Genomic DNA, 11392 nt, shown 5'->3' with positions numbered 1-11392 from the left:
CAAGCCCATGGCGCGGGCGGCGCGGGCGGGCGGCGGCGCTGGAATGCCCGGCACGCGGCAGGTAGCGTCTTGCCCGCAGCGCATCGTCGCCCAGGCTGGGGCTGGGGGGCTCCCGTCCAAGCCACGGCTGGAAGCCTGCGCAGCACTCTCCCTGCATCCGCAGCCGTTGCCTTCTTGCTGCCCCGGCCCCTCGCAGCCAGGGACCCTGGATGCTGCTCACCAAGCTTCTGCTCAGCCTCTCCCCCAGGACAGGTGTGCCAGGGGCTGTCTGGGGTTTAGGCAACAGGCGCTGAGTCAGCCGGCCAAGGGGCGCCGGGCACAGACAGTCCACAGCTCTGCCTGCCTGGGGCCAGGGACAGTGGGTGCAGCTTGACCTCATCACCTCCCTGGGCACCCCTGAGAGGTACAGCTGGACATCCCCATTTCACAAACAAGGTAGCTGAGGCCAAGAGGTCACACAGCAGGTAAGTGGCAGATCTTTGTTCACACCCCGACTGTCCTGCGAGGCTGTGCTCTTCTCAGGGTAGATTCTGAGAAGAGTCCAGCAGCTCATTTCCAGGGTGGTAGGAGAACCAGGATGCGGGGGACTGGGCCTGAACCAGCTGGCTCAGAGGGGCCAGCTGTGCCCAGCGCTCTGCAAGGGCCAGGCTGGAGGAGCCCAGAGCCTGCAAGGGTTGAGGACAGCCTCAGCTGGGTGTGCAAGGTGGGGCACGCTTCTTACTCATGCACAACAGGACCTGGCCCAGGGAGAGATGAGGGAGGTGCTCCCTCCAGGCAAAATTTAAGAGGTGCCCCAAACCCCAGTAACCAAGATGGATAACTTAGTGCAATGTTTTTAAGAATGAAAAGAATACAAATGAATGCAAAAAAACCCCAAGGTGAACAAAATATCAGAATGTTAGATGAAACCAGGATCAACCGGGCTCCACCCTGAGACCTTCTTGCCAGCCTCAGCCCACCTGGATATCCGGTCCTCATTGCAGACCTGGGTGCTTTGTGTGTCGTGACGTGAGCAGTGGCCCAGATGTCCATGTCCTAATGCCTGGCACAGTAAGAGGAACTTGGAGCTGTGGTGAGGCTCGGGACGGACAGCAGCCCTGGACCACTGGGAGGCCAGTGTACTCACAGGGCCTGAGAAGGAGCCAGAGGGGCACCAACTACACAGGTGAGGAGGCCCGATGAGGACAGCAGGGCAGAGAGGGGAGGCGCACAGCCCTGCAGAAGGCAGAGCAGGCCAGGCAGTACCTCTGGGGTCTTCAGAGGAGTCCAGGCTGGTTGACCCAGCATCCGAGTGCAGAGGACACTGGTCTGATCTCTGACCTCCACATCTGGAAGAGTAACTGTGCTGATTGAAGCCACTCAGTAGTTAGAGCAGCCGTAGAACCCAATCCTACGGATATTTTCACATTACTTTTCATTTGTAAAAATACTGCAATGAGATATGGGTCTCGATTCTTGAGCTTTTTGGTCCTTCCTGAAATTCTGTGCCCCAGGACAGTGATGCTGTCGAAGTCGAGGCTCTGATGCTGAGTATGGGGGGTGGGGCAAAGTTCAGGGAAGCAGAAGTCAGGACACTTCGAGGTTGAGGGGCACTAGCTGAGTGAGGAGTGTCCTGCCTCATCCACAGGCAAAGCCTCAGCCAGTCCTGGCCATGTTGAAGAGCCTCTGAGTGCTCAGTAGAGCACTGGGCAGGTGGCCCTTCTCAGTGGGCAAGCAGGCTTCGGTGCTGACTTGCTTTTGTCTCTCCAAGCCTCAGTTTCCCTTCCTGTGTGATCACTGAGTAAAACCTGCCCATTTCTGGGGACCCCCAGACAGACAGGGGTCTGCAGTTGTCACCCACTCTGAATGCTCTCATGAGCCCTAGGAGCTGGGCCTGGCCCAGCTCAGATGGCTTGCAGCTGGGGACACAGGTGGGCAGCGGAATGGCCTAGGCACCACTCAGTGTGGCCACCTCTGAGTTGTGTGTGCAGCAGCCAAGGCCTCGGACTAGGGCTGGGGACCTCAGGGACAGCCTCTGCCCTGGGCCTTGATATCCCGACCTCTACACTTCCCGTCTGGGGGCTGTGGTGCTGAGGGCTGCCTGGCAGTAGCACCCAGGACAGTGCACCCAGAGGTGGCCAACCCTGCTTCCGGCCCTGCTGTGGGCTGTCAGGCAACTCACTGCCCACCTCTGGGTCTGGCTGCCCTTCACTCTGGGTCATCCCAGAATGCAGAAGTCCCCTAACGTGGTTGGACCAGCTGAGAGCCAGCAGCCTCAGGCCTGGGACACCAAGGCCACCCTGCATCATCTGCCACTGTTCCCTGCTTGGCCCTGGGCTCCCACAGACCTGGACGCAGCATCAGCACCCTACTCACTATGATGGCGCAAATTCCCGATGCTATCTGCTCTGTAAGGGGATCCAAGAGCACTGGCCACACAGAGCTGCTGTCGGCTGAGGGAGACAAGGAGCCTGGTCCCTAGGGCCTGGGCACAGGTGCTAGCATAGGCCTCCAGTGGCAAGGAAGGACCCTGGGCATCCCTGGTGCTCTGTCCACTTACCCACAGCTCAGCAATGACAGGACCAAGTCTCCTCCAGCCCTGGGACCTGGGCTCACATAGCACAGAAGGCAGCAAAGCAGCCACGTGGCCATTTATCACCCCATAGCACAAGACAGGGACCTGAGGACGCAGCGAGGGGTGCTAGGCAGGTGAGCAGCCATGCTGTGAGCCTGCACCACTGTGAGCTGCTCTCAGGGCAAGAAGCTGCCCTGGCCTCTGCCATGGCCACCAGCCATGGCCCTGGCTGTGCTACCAGTGGGGCAGTGGCCTGAAGCCCAGTGTCAGTCCCGCTGTTTCACAGGCTGCCGTTCATAGGATCTGCAGTTGCCTTGCAGAGCTGAGACGTGCAGCAAATGGTAGTGGGAAGGAGTGGTCTCCAGGGCACTAGGCTCCACCATCCACACCGAGTCTAGTGTGTGTGGCACCAGGGCTTTCTCTGGAGATGTCAGTCTAGGACTGATGCCCACCCCGAACAACGCTGCTATGAGCCCCTCCCAGGGCTGGGGCTGGGCTTGTCCTGCTCTGCAACCCCAGGGATCCTCCTTCCCCCTACTGTGTCAGCAACCTGGGGTCCAAGGAAAGTAAGGAGGTCAAGGAGGCTGGGCAGACTGGGGCAGCTTGGCTCTGGGGATCCCTGTAGGACTGCTGGGTGGTTTTTCTCGGTCCCAGGCACAGAGCCATCACTCTGGACCCCTGGCCCTGGGCTGCCTCACTCTGTGCTGCCCCCTGCAGGTGGCAGACTCTGCTCTACAATGCCTGCTCTCAGAGCCAGAGGCTCCTGCCTCTGCTGCTTAATGATGCACAGATCAAACCCACCTGCATCCAGCCTGGCAGAGGTCCCTGCTCCCGCAGATGCAAATCCGGTGGGACTTGAGCACTTTCACCACCCACAATGGTGAGGAGAAAGTGCACCTCCCACCAGGGTCACTGGGAATCCAGCTGTGGCTCCCAGCACCTCACAGGCAGGTGAAGCTTGGGAAGCTGCACACAGGATCCCTGTACACCACACTCACTGGCCATCTCAACGCCATCAGGTGTAGCCTGCCACCCTCCTGGCGCGCTGCCAGCATCCAACACTGTCTGAACAGTGGCACCAATTCACACCCTGAGGACACTGTTATCAAAACAAAAACACAAAGCAGAAGTGCTGGCTGGGCAGAGGTGAGGAAGTCAGGGCCGGGGCATGGCTGGGGGTGTAAGACAGCCCAGCCGCAGGGAAAAAGGTTGTGCGGGTCCCCGTGACAACGAAGCACACAAGCAGCAGCCCCACTGCTGGGGCGCATCCCAAAGAAGTGAAAGCAGGGAATCTGACACTCATGTTCACAGGGCATTGCACACAAAGGGCCAAAGGTGGAGGCCACCCAAGTGCTCCTCAAGGGATAAACAGGCACTCGGTGATGGGTACAGTGTATAGAATATTATTCAACCTTTAAAAAGGAAGGAAATCGCCATACCCACTACAAGGAGGATAGGCGTCCAGGGCATTAGGTCAAGAGACATAAACCAGGCACTGAAGGACAAACACTGTATGAGTCCACTTCTGCGCAGTCCTGTCCAGGGAGACGGAGTGGGAGGCAGCTGCAGGGGTGGCGGGAGGGGAAGTATGTGCATGTCCACATGGAGTGGGGTGGCAGGCATGACTGCACAATGCTGGTAAAGCTCTGAACCCACCAGGCTCATACTTAGAAAGTGTTAACACCCGACATTTTTGAGAATGTGTGTTTTACCTCAATAAAAAGATGATGAAATAGAAAATGCTCAGTTTTAAAAAAAAAAAACTTGAGAGTCTGAATGTCACTCTCATTAGGCTCACTTTCCCACTGTGCTTCTTTGCATAAAAACCTCCTAAACCAGGTGTTGCCCAGAATGTGTCCCCAGGCCAGCCCCGCCCCATTGAGTCAGTCACTATCCAGGCTGGGGGCCAGCATTTGGTTTTTTGGGGGGGATGGTACTAGAAGCTACACCCAGGGCCTTCACACCAAGCTACACCCCCAGTCCTTCCTTTTAAAAATTATTTGAGGTAGGTTCTTGCTAAGTTGTCTAGGCCAGCCTTGAACTCCAAGCGATCCTCCTGCCTCAGCCTTCCAGGGTACTGGGATTACAGACATGGACTGCCACCCCACCCAGCTGGCATCTGGCTTTTCCAGGCCTTTCTGTGGGTGACCCTGAGGCTCCTGCACCATCCAGAACAGCTGCTTGTACTTCCACTGCGCCCTCGCTTCCTAGGACTGTCTGTCCCGGGAGCAGAACAGAAGCTCTGTGTGTCCTCTTCTGGCTGTGTTCTGCTGCACCTGGTGGTACCCAAGTGTGTCTGAATAAGCATTTAGTACCCAGGGAGGGCTGGGCACTTGGCACCCTTTCCATCTCCCTATCCCTAGGATAAGCCTCAGAGCAGCCACTATTTCCATTTTGCCCACAAGGCCTTGAAGGTACAGAGAGGGGAGGTGGTGTGCCCAGGATCACACAGCAAGCAAGCAGCAGCACCACACTACAGTCAGACAAAAACCTGTGCCAGCCCCACACCGGGCAAGGCAAGTGGCAAAGCACGTTGCCACAGCCCTCTCTGGACCACCACACACAGAGATGACCATTAGATGCCAAAAGAGCCCGGGAACCCGTGAGTGTCACGGAGCTGTCACAGAGCGCTGCCTGATGCACCCTCCCAGGGCTGCGTCCCTTGAACCAGGCACAGAAGTCTCAGATCAGGCTGGAAGTGCTGCTCTCTTAATAACAACTCCTTTTTTTTTTCATGGTACTGGGAATGGAACCCAGGACCTTCCCCCTGACCTATATCTCCCTCTCCTTTTTGTTTTTTAATTTTGAGAAAAAGTCTCCCTAAGTCTCTAAGTTGCACAGATTGGGCTGGAACTTGTGATCCTCTTGCCTCAGCCTCCCAGAGTGCTAGCATTTACAGGCATGCACCCCTTGTCTGGCTAACATCAAATCTCTTTAGAGTATAAGTTTTGCACTTTCTTTGTTGAGTTTGTCCCTCCACATCTTATTTTTGGAAGCTGTTGTGAATGAAATTTTCTTGATTTCATTTTTATTTTGCTCATTGTTGCTATACACATACAGCTGATTTGTGCGCATTGGTCTTAAATCTTACAGCCCTGTCGAGATTTTTTTAATTAGTTCTGACTGCTCTTAGTGGATTTCTAGGGAAGATATATGTATTCATGTCAACTGCAAATGGGAACACTTTCCCTCTCCCTGTCCAACCTGCATGTACTTTGTTTCACCGCCTCTCCTAACTGCCCTGCTGGAAGCTCCCGCATATCCCTGAAAGGAAGTGGTGAGTTTGAGTCCTGTCTTTGTCCTGGCCTGGGAGGGAAATCTGCTGTTCTCCTTCCCTTAACTATCTGTGGGATTTTCATATTCTTCTGGTTTTTTGAGACAGGGTCTTGCTATGTAGTTCTGGCTGGCCTCAAACTCACTTCGATCCTCCTGCCTCAGCCTTCCTGAGTGCTGGGATTACAGATGTGCACCACCACACCCAGCCTGGATATCTGTGGGATTTTGTAGGTGCTCTTTATTGGGTTAAATTCTCTTCTATTCCAAGAGTGCTAGATTTTATTAGAGGCTTTTTTGGCATCTACTGAGAGAATCATATGATTTTTGTTCTTTATTCTATTACTGGATTACATTAATTGATTTTCAGATGTTTTAAATTACCACTGGGTTCCTGGGATGAATTTCATTTAATTATGGTACACAATCTGTGTGTGTGTGTGTGTGTGTGTGTGTGTGTATCTTGCTGGGGATGAACCCAGCACCTCACAGGCTGGGCAAGTGCTCTACCGCTGAGCTCCAACCTCGCCCTGTACTCTTTTGTATGCAGCTGGATTCCGTGCGTTAGTGTTTTGTTGATTTCCGCATCTGTACCCAGTGCCCTCCGACTACTGCCCCATTTCTCCTTCCCTTTACAACAAACTTTCTGGAAGAGTTGGCTATGCTCGCAGTCCCTTCCCCCCCATTGTTTTGCATGAGCACTATTAGCAGACTGTATCCCCAACACCCACAAACCACCCATTCAATCACCCAAGAACATGCTCCACACCCTTTTCTGGGTGGCTGCTGGTCAGTTTCCTTGGTCCCTCAGCCACCCTCTGCTCTTGGCTCTGGGAGCCCACTGGCTCCTGGCCCCTCCCTCCCGGGCTCCTCCTTTGCTTCCTCACTTCCAGCCCTGCAGCTCAGGGATCAGCTCTGTCCTCTGCTGTCCCTGCCCTTGTTCCCTGAGGCCCTATCCAGCCTTATGCCTTTATACCCTATCTATGTGCTTGAACCCCCAAATTCTCCCTCTACCTTAGTCCTTTTAAGTGTCTACCTGCCTGTTTGACACCCAAGCTGAGGCATCTCAAAGGTGCCAGCAGCTAAGCCTCGGCCTTCTTTCTAAACAACTGCACTTCCTGGGCTTCCTGTTTCCTTCCAGAGGCTTTGATGAGGACACCTGGAACTGCCCAGGACATCTCCCAGTCATTCTCCACATCCATCCCGGCCAGAAAATATTCCCAGTTCTTCCTTGGAAATAAATCAAGAATTCACTTCCAAGCTCCATGGAAATTGTTCCAAGGACACCCAAACCAGTGGGCATTCAAGCCCCACCTACAGGTGTGCAAAGATGACTAAGAAGACCTAACAGAATGCCCACCTTGTGAAAACAGCTGTCACACTCCGGCGTTTAAGGAGCCGTCCGTGTCTGAGACAGACGCATTTCTTTATGGTCCGGGGTGAATCAGACCTGTGGCTGTCCAGACAACCTCCCATCACAGCAACTATGCCAGGCAAGCACCCTGAGGCCACTGTGCCAGGCAGCAGTCAGAGGGAGCTGGCCTGAGCCCAAGTCAAGGTCCGCCCCTCCTTTGGCCAAAGCCCTGGGTGCCCAGCACCACCATGGCCACAAGACCCCTTCCCTCCCTAGGCAGCTTCTCCTTCTCCTTCTCCTTCCTCTCCTCCTCCTCCCCTTACCCACACTGCCCGGCCTTCTCAGTGTTCCTCAGTTTGACACCCGGCTTCCACCCATGTGTCACTCTCCTGCCATCTCCTCACCCAGAGGTCACCAAGCTCTAACTCTAGTTCCTGCACTCGTCACTACGGCCTGGGCCTCCTCTGATAGGCTGTGACCCTCCAGGCCAGTCCCAGGCCTGGAAAACATCTGTGAATACTGACGGCCCAGGGGCTGAGGGGTGAATGAGGGGATGGACGCCAGGAAGGACCCTCCACGCTGCTGTCCTTTCTGTGGGAACAGCGGGCTCACAGTGACAAGGCCTGCTCACTGCCAGGATCACCCACTCAGAGGCCCCTGGGCAGGGCTGACACACTTGGTCCACTCCTGGGGACCCAGGAAACCACAGAGCTGGCTGAGCCTCCACCAGTGTCCAGCTTGTCTCGACTTGCCCAGCCCTCTCCTGCCCGGCGCCCTGCGGTCCCTCCACTGCCGGCGCTGTGGGGCCCACGCTGTGTCTCGCCCATGAGTCCCTCGGGCACAGCACGGGTCTACTTGGAACTGTACCTGCAGTCCCTATTCTGAGCCAGCAGAAGAGAGACAGATGTGTGGCCGGGGACTGAGCCCAGCCACCAGCCACCAGCCATCACGTTCAGGCCTGTGAGTGAGTGCCCTGCTGGGTGCTGCCCCGGACCTGCTGTGGGGGCCGGTGCCAGCCCTGCTAAGGGTCAGAGCCTCCCTGCTCCCTGTGCTTGGAGCAGAGAACTTGGCCTGTTCAACGCTTGGATTCTCTTTTCTTCTTTCCTTTCTTCCTTCCTTCTTTCCCTTCCCTTCCTTCCTTTCATCTTTCTTCCCTTGCCTTGTTTCCTTTCCCTCCCTCCTTCCTTTCTGCCTCTTTCTTTCTTTCCCTGCTTCTTCTTTTGATCTTTTACATAGTGAAATGTGTACACATCCAGAAGAGTGCTACCAGCATATATGTGCAGAGTTACGCATGACTGTCAAACACACACCTGTGTGACTGCTGCCCAAATCACAGGGAGAGCACTCCAGAAGCCTGTGCGCCTTCCCCGCTCCTTCTTCGCCTCTGCCCTCCTTCCTGCCATGCTGAGTTTTACCGCATTGACTCCTTTGCCTTTCCTTCTATTTCTGCTGCCTGACTATCCACGAATGCCAAAGTTTACCTCTTCCATTTACTTTATATAAATGGAACCATGTGGCATGTTACTTTTTGTTTGTTTGGATTTTAGTTCTGTACTGTTTTAAAATTTCATGCATGCTGCTGAGTGGAGACATACTAGATTTCTTGGCATTGCTGTAGTCTCTTGTTGTATTTTTTCCAATTTTTTTTTTCTTTTTCAATTATTTGTCCTTTGGGTTTCTCATGGAAGAGAAACCACTCAATCTCATCATCACGTATTCGTTGCCTTGTTGCTCCTGGGCAAGCGCCAGGCTACCACACACAAGGCTGCTGTGGACACTGAGATGTCCAGGTCCACCGCACAGCTGTGCACAGGGCTCCTTTGGGACATGGCCCCTGCAGGATCACTGCACCCCGTTGTGGGCAGTGCCAATGGTGGCACACGATGCCACACTCGCCCTGCATGGCTCTGCTGCTCTTGGGCCTTGGCTCGTCTTTGTCCTGGAGTCACCCAGGCGGAGAAACAGCTGCATCCCACCGTGAGATTACACAAATTTGCACCTCCTTGGTGGCGATGCGGCTGAGCCATGACCTTGTCACTAGTCAAACGATGGCTTCTTTTGCACAGTGCCTGTGCAGGGACTTGGCCCAGTTTCTCTGGGCTTGTGTGTCTTTGCTGTGTTGATTTGTATGACTTGGGGGACTGAGTCACTTGATAGGCTCAACCACCTCTCAACCACCTCTCCCAGTCTGTAGCTCCTCTTCACTAGTTCTGAATCTACCCTCTAGAGAACAAATACTCTTCCTTCTGAGCTTCATCAGTCTTTTCCTAAAAGATTAGCACTTTGCTACAGTCATTTTGAAAAGTTTTCTCTGCCCCACGATCGGGATGATGCTGCGTTCCTCAGAGCCTCCCGTCCTCCTGTCCGGAATCAAAGTCCGACCATGGGAAGGCAGCAGGAGTCTCTGGTCCTCCCAGGCCACGACACCAGGGTTGTGGGCCCACGTGTGATGGTCAGGGGTCAGGGAGGCCGTGCTCACCATGTGACACTGTTTCAAAGCCCAGGAGAACAGTCTGCAGCTGTCACAGCTGTGCTGACTTCTGCTCGAGGGGCAAAGGGCTGGACGAAGGCAGTCAGGATGAAGAGGAGGACTGTCTAGGTGACAGGTGAAGGAGCAGCTCTGTGGGCCTGACCCCAGCACCACGACCCCATCCTGAAGCTCTTTCATGACAACTTCCCAAGGACAGCAAACCATCCTGGGAATCCACCTGCAGCTGACTGCACCATCTCCTGCATTCCCACCTGCCATGTCCCCATCGCCACTTGACCCAGGACTGTCGTGGCCTGCTCAAGCCGCTTGTGGCTCTCTGTGGCCACTCTGTACATGATGGCTCGAGGGTTTTGTATAAATGAGATCAGGTTCCATCTGTGTCCTGCTTGGAACTTGTGAAATCCTATAGGGCCCGAGCCACCTCATGCCCTTTGACCTTTGCATCTCAGGACCTATGCTGCTGTTCTTCCCTGGTGTGCCCTGGGTCCCCTGGGCACTTCCTTAAGCCAGTGGCATCCCCCTGCCTTCCACTGTCTTCACCCTGGCTGTCACCAGACACAGTACATGTCTATATGTGTCTCCCATGGAAAAAGGAGGAGGGGGAGAGGCATACGCTACCTTGTCCACCACTGAATTCCCACTGCCTGAAACAGAGCCCAGAACCTTTTAGGCACCAAAAACCAAAAAACAAACAAATAAAAACTCCACTTTTGAACAAAGGAAGAACCAAATAAAGGGCATGGTTTTCAGATCAGAGGCAGGGCGTGAGTATGGGGGCAGAGCAGGGTCCCCTTGGCTAGACTCAGGGCAGCAAGGTCAGGAAAGCCACAGGACTCTATCGGGGGAGGGCCTGTGTCCACACAGTGGATCTGACGTCCCCTGCTAGGCCTGCTTGGTACAGGGTATGAGGCTCGAGGCAAGGGCTGCAGCTGAGGGCGGAGGGGGCGAGATTACCTTCACGCAAGGGTTCTAGAGAGTGGGCACGCGGGCTATGGGCAGTACCTCCGCCCCGTGGGGCCCAGATGACCCGGCGGATGGTCTGTACCCAGTCCTCCATGTCCCTCCGGGAGCTGGCCATGAGCAGGAGCGCCTCGGGGCCAGCCGGTGCCTTCTCTCGCTCCCCGGCACCACCTGCAAGACAGAGAGACAAGCCTTAGCTCAGGCCGTGCGTGGGGGACAGCGGGTCCCCATGTGCTGCAGCTTCCAGTCACCTCCAGCCTCCTGCAACCTCGCACACCTTTCTCTCTGTTTTTTCTTTTCTCCTTTAGTCTCGCTTTGCTGTTTTACATATCAAAACAGAAATGATTAAAAGCATCCTAGAACTACTAGAAAAAGAATCCAGATTTCAGGCTAGCTCAGTAATGTTCGGTCCCCACAGTAGCCTTGTTACAGGCTTTGTTGAAGATCAGTGTCACCCACCTCAAAGGCATAATTCAGTGATCCCTTGTACCCCATCCTGAAGGCAAAACCAGATTCCCCACAGAGAGCAGCATTACGGAGCCTGGACACTAAACCTGGCAGGAGCCCCACAACTAGCATGGCCCCATGTGCCCATGTACAGCTGGGCACTGGGCCCGAGGCAGTGGACACCACCCAGAGCCATCTCCCCACCAGCAGCAGTAGGGTTCAGCAGTCTGTGAGCATCTTTGAGATGTGGGGACACAGTTTCTGCTGAACTCTATGTGCAGCTGGGGGGCTTGGTAAGAAGGTGTCTGTCCCT

General features: G+C 54.9%; 1 protein-coding gene across 1 annotated transcript in view; it reads right to left on the bottom strand.

The window, feature by feature from the left end:
- Positions 1-11392, bottom strand: part of Arhgap22 (Rho GTPase activating protein 22) — a gene marked incomplete in the record, with an annotated part of 126224 nt that overhangs the window by 14445 nt on the left and 100387 nt on the right. The window contains 1 exon segment of the mRNA XM_005412590.2: positions 10675-10803. Within this exon segment, the coding sequence (XP_005412647.2) occupies positions 10675-10803 (129 nt within the window).

The sequence above is a fragment of the Chinchilla lanigera genome, unplaced genomic scaffold, assembly GCF_000276665.1.
Source record: "Chinchilla lanigera isolate Chin_1 unplaced genomic scaffold, ChiLan1.0 scaffold00155, whole genome shotgun sequence".
Lineage (NCBI taxonomy): Eukaryota > Metazoa > Chordata > Mammalia > Rodentia > Chinchillidae > Chinchilla > Chinchilla lanigera.
Note: the sequence above shows the minus strand (reverse complement) of the source record. Positions and strands in the feature narration are given on the sequence as shown.